This window comes from Anomaloglossus baeobatrachus, chromosome 3, assembly GCF_048569485.1.
Source record: "Anomaloglossus baeobatrachus isolate aAnoBae1 chromosome 3, aAnoBae1.hap1, whole genome shotgun sequence".
Lineage (NCBI taxonomy): Eukaryota > Metazoa > Chordata > Amphibia > Anura > Aromobatidae > Anomaloglossus > Anomaloglossus baeobatrachus.
In genome coordinates, this window is record NC_134355.1 from 257283345 (window position 1) to 257309369 (window position 26025).

At 49.9% G+C, this 26025-nt stretch overlaps 1 protein-coding gene across 1 annotated transcript in view; it reads left to right on the forward strand.

Moving 5' to 3' along the window:
* The first annotated feature begins 2398 nt into the window (after positions 1–2398).
* The window catches only part of PHACTR2 (phosphatase and actin regulator 2), a 352744-nt gene continuing 329117 nt past the window's right edge, over positions 2399–26025 (forward strand). Inside the window, exon 1 of the mRNA XM_075339808.1 lies at positions 2399–2640. Coding sequence (XP_075195923.1) covers positions 2628–2640 — 13 coding nt within the window. The 5' untranslated portion in view covers positions 2399–2627. The remainder of the gene's footprint in view (positions 2641–26025) is intronic.

Below are 26025 nucleotides of genomic sequence, written 5' to 3' on the forward strand. Positions count from 1 at the left end.
TTTCCTGAAGGTGGGGCCGGGGGCTGCACCAGCGCCTGGCGCCAGACTGGCGCCCAGCCTATCACAGCCGGCACCGCTCCGCTTACGATCAGATACATTTTCTTTATCTGCTGGTCTGGCATTTAGACTCGTTCTGCCAGCCAGCCAGCTTTTCTAGGCGCCATGTCTTCTTCTTCCGCTCTCCATAGCGGGCACTGCTTCGCGCTCTTTTTCAATACAAAGGGTGCGGGGCTTACTTTCGCGCTTTTTCTGCAGGCACGCCCCTCTTCTTCCCGCGCTCAGTGGCTTCAATGGCGGCAGTTTCTCACAGTAAAACAGTCATTCAACACAGTTTTGTCACACAGTTCTTCAGGCGCACAGTACCCGGTGGGTCCGGGCACGAAATCCTGTTCGTGACGCCAAAGTTGACTCGCCCACCCCAGGGCTATGGGACACCCGGTGCCGGGCCGGACTAGTCCGGGGATCGTCAGTGGTGGCTGGGCCCGACTCCGTACCCTGGTGGGGTCAATTAATATGGCTTCAGTGGGGGTGATTATTAAAGTTTATATTCGTGACACCACCTGTGGTTTGCGGCTATTAAGCCGCCGCTGCTGTATGGGGCCTCTGGGGTGATGGAACGGCAGCAATGGTGGTACTGCTCCCCACAGGTGGAGCGGTGCCCCGGGGCAACAGTTGGCGCTTGTAAGTGTCGATGTAGTGCCGGCGGAATAACTGAGGCAACTCTAGAGGGTGCAATTTCAAGGTGTTTACTCACAGTTCCTGGTAGGTGCACACTGGTGCCTCTGGACTGCTGAGACCCACTGTCAGGGACCTCCGCCGATCCTGGGTAGATCTGGGGGTAAAAGCCGGTACACCCCTCTATGTGTTCCTTTCTTCAGCTGTCTCCTTAAGCCTAGCCCTTGTTGGCTGAACCTGGCTCGGCCTCCACTACAGCCTCCGGGCCAGGGGCTTGCCTGTCGGTAATTTACCCCCTTTCTAGAGGTTCTGCAGTGGGCTGTGGCCCGGGGAGCTTGCAGCTTTCCCTGGGCCTCGGTTTTTACTTTTGGAGATGACTTTTCCTCCTCCAGTTTCTAGGGACCGTTCCCTGTGTGCAGCTTGATCCCTCCACCGAATCTTCTTATTGTGGAACAGGCCACAAGCCTGAAAGCTTGTGTACCTAACAATGGGTGTAGTGTGAATTTGCCTGTGGACCGGCGTTCACCCCTTTCCTTACCCAGGATGGGACATCACACCTCTGGCTGGGGTGCAATGTCTCTGTGGCGACGGAAGCCTCAGGGGCGCCACATAGACACCCCCGAAAATGTCTACCGGCAGTTTGAGTTCAGCTGATCCAGCGACCCAGACAGATTGCTCTGGTATAGCGGACTGAGCTTACTACTGTACCGCCCCCTTTAATTCAGCCACCTGAAGAGACACGGTCTGCAATTGTCTCACTAGTGCAAACACCAGGTCCATACTGGAATCAAAAACACTGGGCCAGCTATGATATCACAATGTTACTTCGGGATAGTGCAGGATAGGGGACTTCTATACTGTCCCTTATGCTGACTGTAGGCTATCCCACACCTCCGGATTGCTCAGAATCAGTAGTCTGAACAGAATGCCGCTATGACAGTAAGAGATGTTTGTGAAAATCTCCGTGTTACATCAGCCCTGGCCACTGCTGTTAGACATAGATACCAGCTATGCAATTTAGCCAACATCAGACGCATGAGCAGAGAGCTGAGCTCCTAAGCCTCCTACACATGCCATCACCCTTCAATCAAGGGGATTAATTTTCTATTTTATTTCCTTCGCAAAGTAAAAAAGGTTGAAAAAAGAACAAAACTAGTAAAAGATATATTACAAAGTTGTTCCATACAATATTCTATTATTTGTGAATGAGATTAAATACATTTTGAAAAATTGTTGCAATAGCAAAAAAAAAATCAAAGTGTATTCCTTTGGGGTTTAGCTACACTGGTCCATTATCGTGCATGAGCTAGTACTGTTCAATTCCCGATAATTGGGCAGTGTAAACAGGTCGCCAGTAATTGCCTGTAATAGTGTTCGATGTCACAATGTATGTCACATATGCCTTTTCCATTTTTTTTCTTTTGGCTAAAACCATTGTCACCTGTCATAGATATTTTTGGGGTTTGCTTCCTATTGTACTGGCGGCCAGTAAATGAAGATTGACATCTTGATGGATATAGACAAGAAGCCAGTGATTGATGACAATTCCTTTTCATCCTGAAGCCATTAAGTGCTCAGGTTTTATCCTTCAGATACCTATGTTTAGAATCGACTTCTGTGTGATAATAGTGAGGACTGGAAGGCTCACTCCTTCAGCTCCCCCTCCCCTACTATACTTGCTTAGAATAGAATCGAATCCATGGGGCTTCAAGTGCCTCCTCTATAGGCTCAGACTGTGTTCGTCAGCCTATAATGGAGCTAATGGCTGTTTTGTCATCCTTGGAGATCTGAATTTCCTTGTGTTGTGTCTGCTGCTGTTTGGACAAGAACTGAATGCACTGCAAGGACTGACTGTCAGAAAGGAAGGGCAGGAAAGGGCAGAGAACTATTGGGGAGAGACAAGAAATCAGAGGCATACAGTCAGCACCACTAAGATACCTGAAGACGTATAAATGGATGATACTGGTAAGTACACGAAGCTGTGCACGCTGATTAATGTTACAATGTTATTTATATATATATATATATATATATATATATACATATATATATGTATATATATATATACATATCTAAATATATATATGTATATATATATATATATATATATATATATATATATATATATATATATATATATATATATATATATATAAATATATATATATATAAATATATATATATATATATATATATAAATATATATCTATAAATATATATATATATATCTATATATAAATACGAACATTTGCCTAACCAAAATGAGATTTCTTTATTGCCAAGAAAGTGTTAGATAACTAAGGACTGGTCTGCATCATGTGTTCTGTATGAAATGTCACTATTCACTGGTGGGTTTGGATGCAATCTATTCTTTTAGATATTTATAGAATTGTTCATGCTGCTACATTGGTAAATTGTAACATGTAATAAAGAAAATATTTTTTTTACAACTTTTCAATATTAATATAAGGTGTGCATACGGCAGAATGAATGCTATAATAGGAGCATGCAGTATTTGGCTGTGACAGTGACATTAATAAGAGGTAGTAGCCTGACTTGCCAGCTGCAGTCTGTGTCAGGCAGGGCCATGCTAATGAGCTGACTGATGGGGCTGTAGAGCTTTTCTTGGTGGTCACAGATGTGCCACATGTAGACAGGAGCAAAATAATGTGTGCTATATAGGAAATAAGGGAGATTATAGATATCAAAGAAGACTATATAGGCTCAACTTTTTGTGTATTGTTCGCAGTGGTAGGGTGAAAGAGGAAATGTGGCATTAACCCTTGTCTGGCACCATGGGGTAAAAGTGACCCCATGCAGATAGGTGCAACCAGTGATTTTTTTTTCATGGTACCAGACAAGGGTTAATAATAATATCCCTTGACTTTTAGAAGGATATAAATCTATATATAATGGATTTAATACAGAACAGAGATGCTTTTCCACAGCCTTTCATACTCGCAAATAATGGGAAGTGTGTGAATGAAGCCATGTGCATTTGTCAGCTTGCTTTCTCTTATTCTGTTCTATTTTCCCTGCAATAATGAATGCATGCTGTTTGTTCTTATAGAAGGCGTTATGTGGGAAGTCATGACATTTGCAACCACGTACATTGTACTTGCCAGCAAGGGGACGTATATTTTTATGCTTCCGTCTCTCTGATAATGTAACCATACAAGGAGTTTTTGAAGGATCTGTTCATAGAGATGCAGCCGATTGCAGTGCTTTATAGATTTGGTTCCCAGTATAGATTTGGTTCCCAGTAGGGCTGTTCTCATTGTATTCTGCAGTGTCATCTGTAAGGCTTCCTGGCTATACTGCGTGCTACAGGAATTACCGTATTTCAGCATGTCCTGTGCGGTATCCAGAATCTCAGGTTTCATAAAGCGGGCTTTACACGCTACGATATATCTAACAATATGTCGTCGGGGTCACATCGTAAGTGACGCATATCTGGCATCATTTGATATATCGTAGCGTGTTACAGCTACGAGCGACTGTGATCAAGCAATAATACTCACCTTATCGTTGCTCGTTGACACGTCGCTCATTTTCAAAAAATCGAACATCCGGTTGATCATTGTTCCTGAGGCAGCACACACCGCTCCATGTGACACCCCGGGAACGATGAACACAGCTTACCTGCATCCCGCCGGCAATGCGGAAGGAAGGAGGTGGGCGGGATGTTTACATCCCATTCATCTCCGCCCCTCCGCTTCGATTGGTCGGCCGCTGTGTGACGTGGCGGTGACACCGATTGTCCCTCCCCCTTCAGGAAGAGGATGTTCGCCGCCCACAGCAAGGTCGTTTGGAAGGTAAGTACGTGTGACGAGGGGGTTACAACATTGTGCGACACGGGCAACAAATTGCCCGTGCCGCACAAAAGATGGGGGAGGGTGCGATCGCAAATGCATTCGCACGATTAATTGTAACGTGTAAAGCGGCCTTTATGTGAACCAAATGTTTCTTTTAGTCAATCTCTTTTCGGATTATGATAACATCAGCACCTGACACCTTTTGTATGACTTCTGCTTTCCTAATTGCTTTGTTGACTTGTTTTGATATTTTAGGACCAGCCAAAATCTGATAATAATGTGGAAAACCCGACAAGCTGTTTTGGTTACTTATCTCTATTATTTACAGAAGATTCTTTATGTCATGGGTTACATATTTCTTTTTTTTTTTAAATAAATTTCTTTTGTTGCATAGCGGCTTTTTGGCACTGGTTATGGCTGCTTAGCATATGATTGGATGACATGCACTGGTTTTACAATTCATAGTGATGTATTTGCAATTTATTGGGTTACCACAGCCAAATTGTGTCTAAGGTCCCCTTCACACGTCCGTGAAAAACGTTTGTGTGTTTTGCATGGCCGTGTTGAAGATGCTTACGGCCCATTCGTGTGCCATGATTTTGGCACACATGTGACATACAGATAGCACATAGACAGCATGAACTTCTATAATTACCTGTCCATGGTACACTACTGATGTCTCCGATGCTGCTGCTGCTGCTTCCAGGTCCGCGGTGCAGTGAATATGCAGGAGCATAATGAGTGGGCCCGGAAGCAAATGACAGCAGCGCCAAAGACAGCAGTGCTGTAGACAAGTGAGTATAGAAAATAATTTTATTTGAAAGACACGTATTTTATGTTATGTGTCACACTGATATCACATGGATCACATCAGTATGCGGTCTCTGTCACATCAGTGCTGCCGGAGAAAACGGACTTATCTCCGTGTGGAACACACGGACATGCGTGTGCTCCATACTGACACACGGTCACTGTGAAAACACTGTGCGCAGACCCATTGATTTTAATGGGTCTGCTAGTGCCTTTGTCTCCGGTATGTAAGAAAACCAACGTCATACTGTTCATACCGGAATCACTGACGTGGGAAGGGGGCCTTAACCAAACCTTGGTTGGAAAGATAAGATAGGTCTTATTTTCAGGGGATGTCTTTTTCATTTCCATGACCAACAATCCATATTTATTCTTGAACAAATAATATCAACATTACTATAATCATATCACATTCAGGAACATCAACATAACTCTGGGGCTTATATTTCAAGCATACTCAAAAGATCCTGTAACATCATGCTAGGGCTTATTTTTGGGGAAGGTATTATTTGGGATAAGGAACACAATGTAGTATTAATATGTGTACACATTCTTATTCCTGCGAACCAATGTTCAGACATATTGATAATCAGAAATCTTAGAATATATGACATGATAAATTGGTAGACAGTGGCATAATAACTAGAGTTTGATGAGCTTGGACCTGGGCCCCCCCCTCCACGTACACCAACAATTGGGGTACGGGATAATGACACTGACACTTGGGGTACGGGATACGGGATAATGATGCTGACACTTGGCTCTTTCCCACAGCACCCAGGTTTCCCATGATCTGAAATCCCTCTATTAGAACCCAGCTTTCCTAATTTCTGATATCCATCTTGTCCTCGGCACCCAGCTTCCCCATGCTCTGCTAAACATCTTTTCCTCAGCACCCAGCTTTCCCGTATCAGACCATAGGAAGGCTGGGTGCTGAGAGAAGATGTATAGCAGAGCATGGGAAAGCTGGGTGCTGAGGGAAAGAGCCTTTTTCTTCAGCACAAAACATTCCCATCCCATGCTTGTATCTTTGTCCCCCCTCGTATATAGTTCTCCAAATGCTATAATGACCCCCACATAGCCTTCCATATAGTATAAAGGGTCCCACATAACCCTTCATATATTAGACTGTACCACATAGTCCTCCATATATTATAATGCACCCCCATAGTCCTCCATGTATAAAGTAGCCCTCATAGCCCTCCAATTATTATAATGAATTTACCATAGTTCTCCATGTATTATAATTCACCCCAGAATTCTCCAGATATTGTAATTCACCCCATAGTTCTCCATATATTATAATTCACCCCATAGTACTCCATATATTATACTGCACTACATAGTCCTCCTTGTTTTATAATGCACCCTCATAGTCCATGTATAAGGTAGCCTCTATAGTCCTCCATATATTATAATGTAGCCCCCATAGTCCTAGATGTATCATAACGCAACCCTATAAAACTTCATATTGTATTATGCAGCCCCATATTCCTCCATATATAATGCCCCCTATATTCCATGTATAAGGTGTCCTTCATTTTGTATTATGCAGCCCCATAGACCTTCAAGTGTAATGCATCCCCATAGACCTCCATGTGTAATGCACCCCTTGTCCATATATAAGGTGTCCTTCATATTGTATAATGCATCCCCATAGACCTCCATGTATAATGCAGCCCCATAGACCTCCAGTATAGTCTATAGTCCTCCATATATTATAATGTAGCCCCCATACTATGGGGCCCATAGTCCTATATGTATTATAATGTAGCCCCATAAACCTTCATATTGTATTATGCAGCCCCATACTCCTCCATGTATAATGCACCCTGTATTCCATGTATGATGTGTCCTTCATTTTGTATTATGCAGCCCCATACTCTTCGATGTATAATGCATCCCTATAGTCCATGTATAAGGTGTCCTTCATGTTGTATAATGCATCCCCATAGACCTCCATGTATAATGCTGCCCCATAAACCTCCATGCATGTATAATACAGACCTATAGACCTCTGTGACGGGGTATGCGACAGAGCAGTAAGGGACGCCAGGCCGAGGAACAATCCAAAGGGCTTTTTTGGAACCACAAAGATAAAGCACCAAAAATATAACTCCCTAAAGTCTGCAAGGAGTCCACAACAAAACAACAGATCCGGGGGCGCCTCCCGGTTTTCCGACGCCAGGGAAAATATGGCAATGGTCCTTATATGAGTTCCTTGAGTCCAACAGGGTGAACAACAAAACACAATCCCACATGGCCACTGATCTCCAATCTGTAATAGTCCATACACAGGCACTAGGATCTAACCTTCGCTATAGATCCTAGTCTTTCTCCAGCCGAGATCCAACTAACTGACTAACATGGGTCTCATTGTTCTCCTCTCCTAGGATCAGCCCCTTAGGTGGGAAGAAGGGCCCACCTCCCCCAGAACATTTGATACATGAAAGGATTCTAGACATCCTGGCTCTATTTTGTCTACCAAGTTGTGGATTGGATGAGTCCCATGCTGAGAAGAACAAACAATGTCCCACCAGAAGTAATACATACACGACTGTTCCTCCGAGTCAAGGAGGGACAGACTATTACACCATGAGCACAGACGGGGGAGGGACACGCTGTTACAACCTCCATGCATGTATAATACAGCCCCATAGACCTCAATGCATGTATAATGCAGCCCCATAGACCTCTATGTATAATGCACCCATATAGTCCATGTATAAGGTGTCCTTCATGTTTATTATGCAGCCCCATAGACCTCCATGTATAATTCAGCCCCCAAGGCATCCATCTATAATGCAGCCCCCCCAGGCTTCTCCATGTAAAATGCAGCCAGCCCCCCTCCCAGGCCTCAATCTAGCATGCAGCCAGCCCCCCCCAAGCCTCCATCTATCATGCAGCCAGCCCCCCAGACCTCCATGTACCATGCAACCAGCCCCCCCAGGCCTCCATGTATCATGCAGCAAGCCCCCCCCCCCAGGCTTCCATGTATCATGTAGCCAGCCCCCCAGGCCTCCAAGTATCATGCAGCCAGCCCTCCAGGCCTCCATGTATCATGCAGCCAGAGCCCCCAGGCCTCCATGTATCATGCAGCCAGCCCCCCCCAGGCCTCCATGTATCATGCAACTAGCACCCCCAGGCCTCAATGTATCATGCAGCCAGCCCCCCCAGGCCTCCATGTATCGTGCAGCCAGTCCCCACAGGCCTCCATGTGTCATGCAGCCAGCCCCCCAGGCCTCCATGTGTCATGCAGAAAGCCCCCCCCAAGCCTCCATCTATCATGCAGCCAGCCCCCCAGACCTCCATGTACCATGCAACCAGCCCCCCCAGGCCTCCATGTATCATGCAGCAAGCCCCCCCCAGGTTTCCATGTATCATGTAGCCAGCCCCCCAGGCCTCCATGTATCATGTAGCCAGCCCTCCAGGCCTCCATGTATCATGCAACTAGCACCCCCAGGCCTCAATGTATCATGCAGCCAGCCCCCTCAGGCCTCCATGTATCGTGCAGCCAGTCCCCACAGGCCTCCATGTGTCATGCAGCCAGCCCCCCTAGGCCTCCATCTGTCATGCAGCCAGCCCCTCCAGGCCTCGATGTGTCATGCAGCCAGCCCGCCAGGGCTCCGTGTACTCACTGATTTATTTAAAAGAAAACAAGTACTCACCTCTCTCCTCCTTCCACTACTGCGCCATCATCACCTCCGATCTGCGTCCTCCCATCCTGCGCTCTGTGCTCTCAGCACAGCAGTTGCACAGGAGTGACGTCACCGTGCAGGCACAGGGATAGAATGATGAAAAATAGAGCGGCGCCGGCCGCTCTATGCTTTATCATTGCTGTGCGCAATGATAGGGGCCCAGTGTCAGCGGCGGCACCGGGTCATATAGCAGCCGCGTGGTCTGCGACAGAACAGAGCAGCTCCTCTCGCACAGAAAGGAGCTGGCTGATGATCTGCCTGGCAGCCGCGGACCCCTACCCTGCCAGGCCCGGTCGCAATGGCGGCCCCTATGACCACGGTAGTTACGCCCCTGTTCGTTGATTAGAGTTAGAGCTGGCTATACACAGACCTTGTAGGGCAGCTTGGCCGTATTAAGGCCGCTTTACACGCAAAGACATCGCTAACGAGATGTCGTTGTGTGTGAAACGTATGAACGACCGCTAACGATCAAAATTACTCACCTAATCATTGATCGTTGACACGTCGTTCTAATCCCAAATATCATTGCTGTTTCAGGAAGCAGGTTGTTCGTCGTTCCTGAGGCAGCACACATCACTACATGTGACACCCAAGGAACGACGAACAACAGCTTACCTGCGTCCTCTGGCAACGAGGTGGGCGTCACTTTCCTGTGGCTGCTCTCCGCCCCTCCGCTTCAATTGGACGGCTGCCGCATGTCGTCGCTGTGACGCCGCACGAATCGCCCCCTTAGAAAGGAGGTGATTCGCCAGCCACAGCAGGGAATGTAAGTCCGTGTGACGGGGCCTAGCGATATTGTGCGCCACGGGCAGCAATTTGCCCGTGACGCACAACCGATGGGGGCGGGAGCTTTCACCAGCGACATCGCTAGCAATGTCGCTTTGTGTAAAGTGGCCTTTAGTCTTTATAGGGAAGTCAGAAATGTATCTAATAATAATCATTTTATTTATATAGTACAAACATATTTCACAGCACTTTACAATTGGGTGTGCTCCGATCCCGGTGGCGAGGTGGCAAGTGGAATGACATACAGAAATATCCATTAAATTGCTAAGCACACCTTATTAAACTGATTCTTTTCATTTACTAATACCAGTAAATTTCTTCATTTATATGGGTTTTGCAGTATACTGACTTTTAGAAGCGGTTTATTGTTTTTGACATTTGACAGATTTTATAGAAAAGACAAAAGGCCCAATTCATTAACGCTTTGAAGCCATTATTCTGGCGTAAGAAACGTTGAAAAGTCGCAACATTTTGGTGCAACTCGAGGCTGCACTAACATATTTCTACTTTTGGCGTTCTCATGCTATTTTTGCACAGCTCCAGTAAAGTGTGTAGAGCTGGTGGGGTACTGGGCTGTGGCACCTGCCGCTCATCAAATTTATGACGAGCATTCAGCGTTTGTTATCTCACAAATCTTACTCCAGCAGAGACAGGAGTAGGAGTAGGGGTGGGTCGCACACAGAGGTGCACACCACTCATCATTGTACACCTCCTCATAAGCCAGGAGTATCTGACTACGGCCGTGAACAACGCCGGTCTTGATGAATCGGCCCCATCGTTTTAATGGAAAGAGTGCACCGGAAATCATTATGGTCTATGGTAATACTGTAAATACAGCTCTTCTTGTATGCGATTGTCATTTACGGGTTTAACTTAACTGTTTGCTGGATGATGTCATTTCTAGTTCGATCCCAGTCAGCATTAACCCCTTAATAACCAAACCTCAAGGGTCTTAATGAGCTACTTCTATCCATTTTAACAACCATGAGATTTTTTCTTTTTACTGACGTGCCAATATAACACCTTGTTTCATGACGAGAGAATTGTTTTATGTTTTGTTTCTGTGATTTTCTTAGCAGTTTTTTTTATTTTGTGTTGGTGATGTTTTTATCACATGCGAAAACATCCAAGTGTCACTGGAACTGTCAAATCTGATCTGTATCCACTTATACACTGCCTCTCAGATATGCAGGGCAGACACCTGTCAATAATATGATCGCTGAATCAAATGGAAGCATAGGCAGTGCTGATTGTTCTACCGTATAGCACTTATTGACTACTATGTAAGGTGAAAAAGAGAAGGAAAAATAGATTATGAATCTCTAAATCTATCCATACTATCTTTATGGACAGTTATAGTGTCGCGGGCGGGGAGGGCGCTGCCGCCGCTGCGCTCGCTAAAGCTCGGGTCCGGCGCTGCTGCGATGGCTGCTCGGTGGCTCGAGCGGTGGGCCGGATCCGGGGACTCGAGCGGCGCTCCTCGCCGTGAGTGAAAGGGGGCGGTTTGGTTTGGGGATTTGGTCCGTGACGCCACCCACGGCTTGTTGTGAGGTTGGGGCACCACCGCTGCTGGTGACGGGGATCCCGGGAGCGATGGCAGGGAGCAGCTGGGATGTTGTTTCCCCCTCCGTGGGTAGGGGTTGGTTGTCCCGGGGCCCGGTGAGGTGACGAGGAGGCAGGGTCGGGAAGGTGCAGGGTCGCTCAAACTGCGCAGCGCGGTGCCGGATGGCACGGTCGTACTCACTCAGCCACAAATGTATGCAAAGTCTCTGGTAAACCAAACGGCTGGATGGATGGGTCCCGCAGCCGGCTGCTGTGGCTTCTCCTGGACGGTTGGTGGTGGCTGCCTTTCCCTGCACCTGTGTGTATGTTCGGTCCCGATGGATTCCCACCGGTAACCTGCTTCCCAGCGTGTAGATGCGCCGGGGGAGCCCTTTTGCCCGCAGGCTCTGGAACTCTAGCTGTGGCGGTAGCTGTATTTCCTTTTGCTGGTTGGACGGTTGCCTTCAATCGGGTCTTGGCTGTTAGGAAATCCCTGGGGTTTCGGTCACTGACGGATTTGACCTCTAATGGTCGGCTCCAAGCCTGGTCGGGGTCCGTAGGCCCTGCCTGAGTGTGCTGGCTTCACTTCGCTCCCCGGTTCGGTACCGGCGGGCCACCGCCCATCCCCGGTCCTACGGTTCTGCGTTGATTTGCCTCTCCTGCAGACGGCCACCACCGTCTGCCAACCTTGCTCTTGGTGCTCGGGGCACACACCCGGACACGGTCAGTTTGCTCCTCACTCCTTCACTTCCCTAACTGAACTCCTGTACTGAACTGCCTTTTTCCTGCCTCCAGGACTGTGAACTCCTCAGTGGGTGGGGCCAACCTCCTGGCTCCACCCCACTTGGTGTGGACATCAGCCCCTGGAGGGAGGCAACAAGGATTTTGTGTCTGGCTGATGTGCCTGTCTCGGGGTGGGGGTGTATGTTGCAGTACCTGTGACGACCTGGCTAGTCCAGGGCGCCAAAATAGCAAGTCTCAGGCAAGTTAGTTTGGAGCCACTGTAAATACTGCGTCACCCATGATAAAATCTTACTGTAAGAATCGCTTGCTGAGCTGTGTGATAAGTGCTCACAGAGACCGTTACATCCCAGTTTACGCTACTATTCCATGCCGCCTGGCAGGTTTATCAGGTCAGACTCGCTTGCAGATGCAACTGTCGTGATCATACCATTTTATCATTTTATTAGGGAATTGCTGAAAATGATGTTTATTACCAAAATTGTATGCATGCCTTATCATCAATTTACTAACATACTAGCATTGTTCTCCATAAGGCTTCAGATACAAGGGGCACACGTAGTCACAATTGCTCCGTATTATGCAGTATGGTATTCTGTGCTGCATTCTTTTATTTTTTTTTAAGTTGTGAAAAAATTAGGAAATTTGCCTGTTGTTTTTATCAATACCATTTTGTCGTATTTATTGCAATAAATAATATTTATTGGCTAGGGAGGTTCTGGCGTTTCATTTTTTATTTATTTTTTATTAGGAAAGAGGGTAGATGAATACTAGAAATTTTCATGTTATTTTTGTAATATATACTAAAATTTGCCTTTTCTTTTTTACCCTTTTTGTAGTCTCCTTACGGGACTTGAACCTGCATTGATTCATTTGTTCTACATACTGCAATACTGTTGTATTGCAGTATACAGTAAAATGACACTCCCTTGTGACGTTCAGCCAGAGGTTGCGCTTTATAGGGAGACTATGATTGCTACTATGTGGGCCTTAAAGGGAACCAAACATCAGGATTTTCGTGTATAAGCTGCAGCCAGTGCAGCACTGGCACTATCAGGCACGGTCTGTACATACCATCAGGGGGCAGCTCGGGTGTTTAGGCAGTGAAATACAACTTTATAAAGTTTGAAATTTCGTGCACTTTTTGATTGACGTGTGCACCTCTCTGTTAATGTCCGGGCGGGTTATGCAGGAGTTCCCCGCCCCCCCACCAGCCTGTTCCTCCCCCTCTCCTGATGTCCGGGCGGGTTATGCACGTGTTCCCCGCCCCCCCGCGCTGCCTGTTCCTCACTCCCTCCCTCTGGCTGTATGGAAATATCTAATCTTCGGAAACATGGCGCCGGAGTGGGCCTCTGCGCATAGCGCTTATCTCCGGCGCCATGTTTCTGAAGCCCCCGCATTACACAACTTGGTGTCTGAGAGGGCGGCGCATGCGCCATCGTTTCTTCACAGCCCGTTGTGACCGCGGGAGCGCGCGCGATTAGAACAGGACAGAACAGCTGACCGGAGGACGCGATTACCTGCTGCTCCTGTATCGTGCCGCCCCAGGACACCGGGCCAACACACCAGCCGGTGTGACATCGCTGTGGCGCCGCCCTCTCAGACACCAAGTTGTGTAATGCGGGGGCTTCAGAAACATGGCGCCGGAGATAAGCGCTATGCGCAGAGGCCCACTCCGGCGCCATGTTTCTGAAGATTAGATATTTCCATACAGCCAGAGGGAGGGAGGGAGGAACAGGCGGCGCGGGGGGGGCGGGGAACACGTGCATAACCCGCCCGGACATCAGGAGAGAGGGAGGAACAGGCTGGTGGGGGGGCGGGGAACTCCTGCATAACCCGCCCGGACATTAACAGAGAGGTGCACACGTCAATCAAAAAGTGCACGAAATTTCAAACTTTATAAAGTTGTATTTCACTGCCTAAACACCCGAGCTGCCCCCTGATGGTATGTACACACTGTGCATGATAGTGCCAGTGCTGCACTGGCTGCAGCTTATACACGAAAATCCTGATGTTTGGTTCCCTTTAAGCACTCACACAGCTGCCATGACACACCCAGCTACACCCTGTGTTCACGTCCCAAAGGGCTTATAGAAACATTTGGGTAGGTGCGGGTTCAGCTCCTGAGCCAGCACCATACACAAGTGCATCTCAATAAATTAGAATATCCTCAAAAAGTTAATTTATATCAGTAATTCAATACAAAAATGGAAACACATATATTATATAGAGTCATTACAGAGTGATCTATTTCAAGTGTTTATTTCTGTTAATGTTGATGATTATGGCTTACAGCCAATGAAAACCGAAAAGTCATTATCTCAGAAAATTAGAATATTATATAAGACCAATCGAAAAGATGATTTTACACTCAGAAATGTTGGCCTACTAAAAAGTGTGTACAGTAAATGCACTCAATACTTGGTCAGGGCTCCGTTTGCATGAATTACTGCATCAATGCAGCGTGGCATAGAGGTTGATCAGCCTGTGGCATTGCTGAGGTGTTATGGAAGCCCAGATTGCTTTGATAGCAGCGTTCAGTTTGTCTGCATTGTTGGGTCTGGTGTCTCTCATCTTCCTCTTGACAATACCACATAGATTCTCTATGGGGTTTAGATCAGAAGAGTTTTCTGGCCAATCAAGCACAGTGATACTGTGGTTATTAAACCAGGTATTGGTACTTTTGGCAGTGTGGACAGGTGCCAAGTCCTGCTGGAAAATGAAAATTCTATCTTCAAAAAGCTTGTCGATAGAGAGAAGCATGAAGTGCTTGAAAATTTATTGGTAGACGGCTGCACTGACTTTGGTTTTGATAAAATACAATGGACCTACACCAGCAGATGACATGGCTCCCCAAAACATCACTGATTGTGGCATCTTGGACCATTGAGCAACAGTCTAGTTCTTTATCTCCTTGGCCCAGGTAAGACGCTTCTGGCATTGTCGATTGGTCATGAATGGCTTGACACAAGGAATGAGACAGTTGTAGCCTATGACCTGGATACGTCTGTGTGTGGTGGTTCTTTTAGTATTGAGTCCAGCAGCAGTCCACTCCTTGTGAATCTCCCCCAAATTTTTGAATGGCCTTTTCTTAACAATCCTATCAAGGCAGCGGTTATTCCGGTTGCTTGTGCACCTTTTTCTACCATATTTTTTCCTTCCACTCAACTTTCCATTAATATGCTTGGATTATGCACTCTGTGAACAGCCAGCTTCTTTAGCAATGACATTTTGTGGCTTACCCTCCTTATGGAGTGTTTCAATGTTTGTCTTCTGGACATCTGTAAAGTCAGCAGTCTTTCCCATGATTGTGTAGTCTACTGAACCAAACTAAGGGACCATCTTAAATGCTTAGGAAGCCTTTGCAGGTGCTCTGTGGTAATTATTCTAATTTTCTGAGATAATGAGTTTTGGATTTTTATTGGCTGTAAGCCATAATCAACATTAACAGAAATAAACACTTGAAATAGAACACTGTTTGTTATGATTTTATATAATACTAGAAGGTGGCCCGATTCTAACGTATCGGGTAGTCTAGAATGTGTATGTAGGTTAGCAGATTGAATAATAAGGTAATGAATGGACTGGATGGGTTAGGTTTAATTTAGTATTCTTATAATTGTTTATTGGTTTCAAAATGACAAACAACAGAAAGAACAGTTTTAATAGATGAGTCTAATGTTTAATGATATCCATGACTTGTTATGAAAGAAGGCCATGAACAGTATAAAGTTAAGTAAAAATATGCTGATGCTGTGATGTGGCCTAATGCTGGTATGTGCCCCCATCGTGGTGCAGCCACCATCCTGACATGTGCCCCCATCCTGCGGGGTAATGTGTGCGGGGGGCTGAGTGCGGGGGACAGAGTGTGAGGGGGGTGGAGCCGAGTGGGGCATTGGCGCTGAGAACGTCAGTGCCGGAGACTGCATGGCAGGGGACAGGTGACTATCCAGGTGTGTGTGTGTGTGTGTTCAGTGTATATATGCGGAGGCCGGAGTGCGGGGGGCGGAGCCGAGCGGGGCAATGTGTGCGAGGGGCGGAGTGCGGGGGAGTGCCGGGCGGGGCCATGGCGCTGAGGACGTCAGTGCTGGGGACTGCATGGCTGGGGACAGGTGACTATTCGTGTGTGTGTTCAGTGTATATGTCGCGGGCGGAGGAGGGGACGCCGCGCTCTCCCTACTGCTCGGGTCCGGCTGCCGCTGCGGCTGCTGCGGCCTGCTGCTGCCGCTGCTCGGTGGCTCGAGCGATGGGCCGGATCCCGGGGACTCGAGCGGCGCTCCTCGCCCGTGAGTGAAAAGGGGATTGGTTGTTTTGGGATAGTTTATTGTCCGTGATGCCACCCACGGTTGTGGTGATTTGTTAACACCACCGCTGCTCTGTATGGGGAGCCCGGGAGTGATGGTATGGAGCAGCCAGTTGGTGATGTGCCCCTCCGTGGGTAGGGGTTGTGGTGCTCCCGGGGCCCAGTGATGGGATTGGAATGGTGGACAGGCGGGTATGGGGCCTGTGGAGGTGCAGGGGTGCAGGGGCAGCGCTGTGCCGCACGGCACGGAGGTACTCACTCAGCCAGTAACCACGACACAGTTCTCGGTAAACAAACGGCTGGTTGGACGGGTCCCTCGGACGGTTCACGGTGCTGATGTTCCCTGCAGTTAGCGGTGACGGTCTCTTCCCTGCACCTATGAAAGTCTCTTTGGTAGCGATGGGTCCCCACCGGTTACCCACTCCTCGGCTTCAAGCTGGGCCGAAGGAGCCCTACTTTGCCCGCAGGCGCTGGCCCTGGGAAACTGGTGCCCTGGCGGTGGCGGTGTCTCCCCTTCACGGTCGGGCTGTTGCCTTCAATCGGGACTTGGTTGTTAGGAGACAGACGTCCCCTTCACTGACGGATTTGGCAAATTATGGCGATTCCTAGCCTTGCCGGGATCCGAAAGGCCCCTGCCCTGGTGCTGACTGTTCTTCGTATACTGCTCCGGTACCGCCGGGTCACCACCCGTCCGCGGTCCTTCCAGCAACCTCCAAACAGTCCCCCTGCAGACTATCACCGCCGTCTGCTGACCTTGCTGTCACTGTCCGGGGTACACACCCGGACCAACTTCAGGCTTTACAAACGGTTTCTTTTCACTTTACTTCAGCTTCTCTCCTAAGCTCCTCTACCACTTCACTTCCTTCTCCAAACTCTATCTTTTCTTATCTGCCTGCTTCTTCCTGCCTCCAGGGCTGTGAACTCCTCGGTGGGCGGAGCCAACCGCCTGGCCCACCCCCTGGTGTGGACATCAGGCCCTGGAGGAAGGCAACAAGGATTTTGGGGTTAGCTAGGTGTACCTGCAGGGAATGTGGGGTGCATGTGGTGTTGTGACCTGTGACCCCTGGCTTGCCCAGGGCGTCACATTCCCCCTTAGCAAAACGCAGACCGTCCTCGGGCTGCCCGTCCAACACCGGTTTTATTTTCCTTTTTGTTTTCTGTAAAAGATAGGAAAACGGTAACATATTTACAATTTATGGCATCATCCCACAGCGGGAGGTTCATTCTTAAACGTTACGGTTTTAAACGGTTGCGGCTGCCGCTCTCTCCCACCTAAGTAACCTGGCCCTGATGCTGCCCCTAAAACCCAGGCAGCACCCCTTGACCCCAGTCCAGCACAAGTTACCCGAGCGGGATCTGTCCTTCCCCTCCAGAGGGTAGCCACCGGTTCCTGTGGTGGCTGGGCCCCAGCCTGCTCTGCTGTGGGCCCTCCCTCCAACCTGCCTCTCCGGAGGCGGTAACGGTTTAGCTGCAACAACAGATTTTTATTTACAAGCCACTTAACGTTTGTGGTTGCCCTGCAAGTTCACGGGCTTGTCCATGAGCAGTTCCTCATGCAAAAACTTTTCAAACGGTCCCCACGGGGACAACGGTGCCGGCAACGGCCGGTTCAATCACATGTTAATCAGGTGAAGCTTCGGTTCTATTTACTTATCATTCTTTAAACTTTCAAACAAACACACACAGACTCCCTGATCCCCTCTTTAAAGGACGGTCTCCCTGTACCTAAGTGGGGGTTTACCTAGGTTGGGACGGGTGGACCTCCGAGGTCCGGTGTCGGTGGGGCTAGGCAGTGGGGCAGAGGGAACAATCTGTTCCTCCTCATCTATCTATCATCTGTTCCTCCTCATCTAGCTATCATGCGGGGCAGGCGGAGGCATAGGGGAACTGGGCACAGGTTCATCCCTGGGCACTGGCACTGGTTCTGGCTCACAGTTGACCGCTTCCACCACTTCTTCATCCACAGGTTGTGGGAACAGTATCACTGGAAGAATCACCGCGCCGTTCTGTGTAGGCTAGTCTGCTGGGAAGTCACCCATCACAGTGTGGATCACCTCTTTTGCCTTCTCTGCTGGTAGAGGAGCTGGTACTTCAGCCATCGCCCTTAATGCTGGTGGGCACCTTTTCAGATGGTCCCGGGAAACCGTGGCCAAGGTGCCCCCTTGGTCACGACTGATCTGGTAGGCCTTTCCATCTTCCCATCCTGTGGGTTGGATGACGTATGGGATTTGTTCCCATTGATCATCCAGCTTGTGGGTTTTCCTCTTCCGCTTTAACACCACATCTCCAGGCTGGAAAGGGCCCGCAGACGCCTTCTGATTGAAGCGCTGCTCCTGTTCTTCTCGACTCCGACTTAGGTTCTTCTCCACATACTCCTGAATCTGTCGGTACTGCACCCTCCGCCGGGTGTCCCATTCAGCCGTTGAGGGGAGTGTCTCTGGGGCTTCCAGTCCCATTTCTAGGTCCACCGGCAGTCGGCCAGGCCGAGCCCTCATCAGATACGCTGGGGTGCACTTCGTCGAGCTAGACGGGATATTGTTGTACATATCGACCAAGTCAGGCAGCTTCTCCGGCCACAGGTTCCGCTCCTCCAACGGCAACGTCTTGAGGAGGCCAAGGACCAGATGGTTCATCTTCTCACACATACCGTTGGTCTGGGCATGGTAAGGGGTTGTCCGGATCTTCTTGCAACCGTACAGCTGACAGAACTCATGGAACACCTCTGCCTCAAAGGCTGGACCTTGGTCAGTAAGCACCTTCTCAGGGTATCCATGGGGTCGACAGAAGTAAGCTTGGAACGCTCTAGCGGCGGTACGGCCGGTTAAGTCCTTGACCGGGACAACCACCATGAACCGGGAGTAATGATCTACTATGGTCAGAGCGCTTCGGCTGGGGGTGAGCTTTACATGGTCCAAGGCGACCAGCTCCAGCGGTTGGTGTGTAACGATCGGGCGTAGGGGAGCCTTCTGGCTGGCTTCATCCTTCCTCCTCAACGTACAAGGACCGCACTCTCGACACCAGGCCTCCACAGACTCCCGCATCCCACTCCAATAGAACCGCTCCCTCAACAGCATCTCCAGCTTCTTCCACCCGAAGTGGCCGGCACCATCATGGTACGCCTGCAGAACAGTGGGTACATCAGCTTGGGGAATAACCAACTGGCGGATTTTCTCATGGGTCTTCGGGTTGATCAGCTCACGGTACAACCTTCCCTGATGTAGACACAGCCGGGTCCGTTCCTTCCACAAGCGTTGGGCTTCAGCCGGGGCGGCAGGGTCCATCCCAGCAGCGCCTTGCTCCACCAGGTTCTTGACTAGGCGGACAGCGGGCGCCTGATCTTGAGCTTCCTGACACTCCTGACTGGGCAGTGGATCCAGGTTCACCCGTTGTTGGTGGACATGTACCTTCTCAGTTGGTGACCGGTGGAATGTAGGCAACTCGATCTCCTCGAGGTCATTATCCTCGCACCCACCTTCTGACAAGTGGGGCATCCGAGAGAGGGCATCAGCATTAATGTTGACACGACCGGCCCTGTATTTGATGGTGAAGTCATAGTTGGCTAGTCTGGCCACCCACCGCTGCTCCAACGCGCCCAGCTTGGCCGTGTCCAGGTGAGTCAACGGATTGTTATCCGTGAAAGCGGTGAATTTTGCTGCGGCCAAGTAGTGGCGGAACCGCTCGGTGATAGCCCACACCAGTGCCAGGAGCTCGAGCTTGAATGAGCTGTAGTTCTCAGGGTTCCTTTCAGTCGGCCGGAGTTTTCGACTAGCATAGGCAATCACCTTCTCCTTTCCTTCCTGGACCTGGGACAGGACTGCCCCCAAACCCACATTGCTGGCGTCTGTGTAGAGGATGAATGGGCAGCCATAGTCAGGGTACGCTAGGACCTCTTCTCCAGTCAAGGCCGCTTTCAGCTGACGGAAGGATTCCTCATGCCTGTCCTCCCACACCAGTGGGGCTCCGATGGGTCTACCACCTTTGGTCTGTCCCACGAGGAGGTCTTGCATGGGAGCAGCCATCTTCGTGTACCCCTTGATGAAGCGCCGGTAGTACCCCACCAGACCCAAAAACTGCCTTACTTCCCTCACGGTGGTTGGTCTTGGCCAGTCCTGGATGGCAGTGATCTTCTCAGGGTCGGGGGCAACACCTTCTGCACTCACCACATGCCCCAGGTACTGTACTCTGGGTTTCAGCAGGTGGCACTTGGAGGGCTTCAACTGCATCCCGTATTTGGCAAGGGACGCGAACACCTCGGCTAGGTGCTCCAGATGGGCTTCATTAGTCTGAGAGTACACAATCATATCATCCAAGTATAACAATACGGTCTCGAAGTTCAGATGTCCCAGACAGCACTCCATCAGCCGTTGGAAGGTTCCAGGGTCATTGCACAGCCCAAACGGCATACTATTGAATTCACAGAGCCCCATTGGGGTGGTGAAGGCGGTTTTCTCCCGGTCCTCCGGGGCCACCGCCACTTGCCAGTACCCACTGGTGAGGTCAAGGGTAGAGAAGTAATTTGCGGTTCTCAGCGCGGCCAAAGACTCTTCAATACGGGGCAGAGGGTAGGCATCTTTATGTGTTATCTGATTGATCTTCCGGTAGTCCACACACATCCGCATGGTACCATCCTTCTTCTTGACCAGTACCAACGGAGCGGCACAGGGACTACAACTGTCCCGAATAACCCCTGCCTCCTTCATATTCCTCAACATATCTTTGGCACACTGGTAATGTGCAGGGGGAATAGGCCTGTACCTCTCTTTGATAGGGGGGTGTTCACCGGTGGGGATGTGGTGTTGTACCCCTTTGATCTGCCCAAAGTCTAGTGGATGTTTGCTGAAAACCTGTTCATACTCCCGCACCACCCTGTATACCCCTGCTTTGTGATGTGTAGGGGTATCATCAGTGCCCACGTGTAGCTGTTGGTGCCACTCATTTACCTCCCCTTGAGGCGGGGAAGTGCTGGTAGTAGGTGGGGAGACTGAGGGAATGGCTTCGTGGATGGTGTGGGGATCCAGGGTGAGCAGCTTGGCAATGGTGGCATACCGGGGAAGCCTGACTTCTTCCTCCCCACAGTTCAGCACCCTCACGGGCACTCTCCCCTTCTTTACGTCTACCACCCCTCGGGCGGCCATTACCGTGGGCCAGTGCTCGGAGGGTATGGGCTCCATCATGGCAGGGTAGTCACACCCCTGAGGCCCTACTGCTGCCCTACACCAAATCATCATCTCACTCCTAGGGGGCACAATCAACGGAGCAACATCCATCACTCTCACTCCACCAATCTCTCCTCCTGTTGAGTTTACATGCTGGCGGTACATCAAGGCTCGGATCTCACGCTGCACAGCTCTCTGTCGGCTCCCCACCGCCGTGGCGGCCAGCTGTTGCAGTAGGGCCAACACATCACCCATACAGTGCTCCATCACATTGGTTCCTAGCACTATCTTCGGGTTATGATCGCTGGGTTCATTCATGATCACAATCATACCCTGGTGTTGCAGTTCAGCTTGCCCCACTGTCATAGCCACCTGTTTATACCCCACTTGGGTCAATGGGAGTCCATTAGCAGCAATTAGCGTTATACTAGTGTCTGGGGGTGCCAGCTCGTCTGTCCCCCAATACCGTTGGTACAGTGTGTATGGTATGGTGGTTACCTGTGATCCAGTATCCAAGAGCGCCATCACCGGTATGCCATCCACAGCCACGGGGATGATGGGCCGGGCCCCGATATACCGGTCCCACCAGTCTGGGGGGCCATGGGGTTCTACTCCTGAGGATTGGCCCGGGGCCCCAGGGGTTGCTCGTTTAACAGGCACTGTCGGAATTAATGTCCAGGCTTACGGCACTTGTAGCAGGTTGGAGGTCTGCTCAGCGGGTTGTTAGCACTTCTCCGTTGCATCCAGGGGACATCCTAAGGGCTGTCGGCAAGCTGTATCTGTGCTGGAGGCTGGGATCTGGTCAAAGGTTGGAGTGCAGCAAGAATCTTGGCGAGGTCTCCGTCCATGCGACGGACCTGGGCTGCCAGTTCCTCCATCGTGCTGCTTGGGGCTGTAGGTATTGGAGAGGTTGGTAGGGCAGGGGCCACCACAACGGGGGCCGTCTCAATGGGCCACGGGGCTGGCTCCAAGATTTCTGAAGCTGGGGGCTGTAGTGCTTTAATGGCCCGTTCCTTTAACACGGCAAAGTCCACATCAGGGTGTTCTAGGGCCCAGAGCCGGAGTTGTTTGCGATCCTCAGGGGATCTCATCCCCTGCACAAATTGCTCTACTAACATCTTGTTGCTGTCTGCCTCATTGATAGGATTCACCCGCTTTAGCGTGCAGAGGGCGGTTTGCAGACGTAAAGCATAGTCCCGAATGCTATCCACAGCCCGTTGCCGGCACTGGTAAAACTGCATCCTCAGCTCAGCTTCAGTCCGGGTCTCAAAGGCAGTCTGTAGCTTCTCAAAGATGGTGGCTACAGAGAGCCGGTCCCCCTCGGCCCAGGTCTCCGCCTCCTGCTCAGCCGCACCGGTTAACTGGCCCAGCACTACCGCTGCACGTTGCTTATCGGTCAGGGGGTACAGTTCGAGCAACGGGTTAAGCTTTTTCCGGAAGACCTGTAAAGCATCAGGTTTCCTGTCATACTGCGGTAGCCAGGTAGCTCCGGGCGCATAGTGCAAGAAGAACGGCATCACCTGAGCGAGCGCGGGAGCCGCGGCACCTCCTGCCAGCGCGGCCGGGACCTGGGCAGGCCCATTCCCATCCACGGGTGCCACTGCGGCTGCGACCACCGCTCCTCCAGCGGCTCCGTCGGGCGCAGACATCCTGTTTCCGTCCCCCTTAGCCTCTTTCCAGCCCCTCCTCTATCAGGGCGGAGTTTTGGCCTTCGCGCCTCTGCTGCTCGAGAAGACGCTCGAGCGGGAACTTTTCGCGCCAAAGATGGCGACTTCTGAAATTTTCCAGCCGGATACCTCCGGCGGTCACAAGGCGCACCTCTACCCAACGGCAGAGCGGTAAGATCCTGTTCGTGACGCCAAGTTGTCGCGGGCGGAGGAGGGGACGCCGCGCTCTCCCTACTGCTCAGGTCCGGCTGCCGCTGCGGCTGCTGCGGCCTGCTGCTGCCACTGCTCGGTGGCTCGAGCGATGGGCCGGATCCCGGGGACTCGAGCGGCGCTCCTCGCCCGTGAGTGAAAAGGGGATTGGTTGTTTTGGGATAGTTTATTGTCCGTGACGCCACCCACGGTTGTGGTGATTTGTTAACACCATCGCTGCTCTGTGCCGCACGGCACGGAGGTACTCACTCAGCCAGTAACCACGACACAGTTCTCGGTAAACAAACGGCTGGTTGGACGGGTCCCTCGGACGGTTCACGGTGCTGATGTTCCCTGCAGTTAGCGGTGACGGTCTCTTCCCTGCACCTATGAAAGTCTCTTTGGTAGCGATGGGTCCCCATCGGTTACCCACTCCTCGGCTTCAAGCTGGGCCGAAGGAGCCCTACTTTGCCCGCAGGCGCTGGCCCTGGGAAACTGGTGCCCTGGCGGTGGCGGTGTCTCCCCTTCACGGTCGGGCTGTTGCCTTCAATCGGGACTTGGTTGTTAGGAGACAGACGTCCCCTTCACTGACGGATTTGGCAAATTATGGCGACTCCTAGCCTTGCCGGGATCCGAAAGGCCCCTGCCCTGGTGCTAACTGTTCTTCGTATACTGCTCCGGTACCGCCGGGTCACCACCCGTCCGCGGTCCTTCCAGCAACCTCCAAACAGTCCCCCTGCAGACTATCACCACCGTCTGCTGACCTTGCTGTCACTGTCCGGGGTACACACCCGGACCAACTTCAGGCTTTACAAACGGTTTCTTTTCACTTTACTTCAGCTTCTCTCCTAAGCTCCTCTACCACTTCACTTCCTTCTCCAAACTCTATCTTTTCTTATCTGCCTGCTTCTTCCCGCCTCCAGGGCTGTGAACTCCTCGGTGGGCGGAGCCAACCGCCTGGCCCACCCCCTGGTGTGGACATCAGCCCCTGGAGGAAGGCAACAAGGATTTTGGGGTTAGCTAGGTGTACCTGCAGGGAATGTGGGGTGCATGTGGTGTTGTGACCTGTGACCCCTGGCTTGCCCAGGGCGTCACATATACATGTGGAGGGCGGAGTGCGAGGGGTGTGGAGCCAAGCTGGGCCATGGCGCTGAGGACGTCAGTGCCAGGGACTGCATGGCTGGGGACAGGTGACTATCCAGGTGTGTGTATGTGTTCAGTGTATACATTCGGAAGGCAGAGTGCGGGATGGCGGAGCTGAGCGGGGTAATGTGTGCGGGGGGCTGAGGAGAGCAGTGGGTATGTGTCGGCTGGGTTGCCGGTGTGGGCTCCCGGGGGTGCAGCACCCACCGGGGAGTCGGGGATCTGTGTGGGTGCGGGGGAAAGTGTCGGGCGTCGTCCTGTCGGCCCGTAGTTCGGGCTGTTCACTTAGCTGAGCCGTTGGTCGCAGGCTCTTTAGCGCGCGCGGTGTGGCGACGATTGTCACTGTAATGACGTCATTTTGGAGCAAGACAGACAGAATAAGGCAATTATATATATAGATATGTGTTTCCCTTTTTGTATTGAATTACTGAAAAAATTAACTTTTTGAGGATATTCTAATTTATTAAGATGCACTTGTATGTCGACCTGGCTTATGATACAGTTTTACATCCTACGTTGTTCAAAGTATTTCACCCCGTCTGACTTTATTCTTAGAACAAATATGGGCGCTTGTTCACATACTGAATTCTTAGCATGCTGTAGATTAACTATAGTTTTTTACTTATTGTATGAGATGAAAAATTAAGCATTTCTGTATTTTATATTAGAGTTCCTTCCCATGTATTCATTAAATACAGTTTCAGGAATTCAGTAATAAACACAAGATCAGATGGTTAAATAAACAATCACAGTACAGAAAGTTAGATAGGTTGTTTTAGTTAGCATACATTTTGCAAATAGATTTTACAGCCAGTTTCATTTGCCATAAATACGTACAGTCTAACAAGGACTGAACCCAGCCTGCTGTGTCATCTGCTGCATTCTTTCAAGAAAGAGTTAATGTCCTTTTCTGTTGGTATGAATCAGACAGTTGCTTCAGAAGCACCAGATGGAAGATCTAGATGCAAAAGCTGGAGATTTGCTGCATGAAGCTTTCTAATCATTGCCAGAAAGCACATTTTTGCATCCATATATTGAAGCGCTAATGGTACACAATGATGACAGGCACATGGTTATAATATAATTACTGTATATTGCATCTCTAAGATAACTGCGCCTTTAAATGGATTTTCTCTGCAGGTTTTTGCTATGTAATCTGAGGACAGCATGAGGCAGACTGAGACACTGATTTCATGCATGTGTCACTTATTAGGTTATGTGCTGTTGTTTCAATACAATCAGTGTTTTTTTCAGGAGGAGATTAGCGGACTGGGGTGTGCATTATAATATATGGAAGACTATTGGGATGCATTATAATATATGGAGGACTTAGGGGGATGCATTATAATATATGGAGGACTAGGGGGATGCATTATAATATATGGAGGACTAGGGGGATGCATTATAATATATAAAGGACTATGTGTATGTAATATAATACATGGAGGACTATGCGGTGCATTATAATATATAGATGGCTTTTCGGGTGCATTATACTAA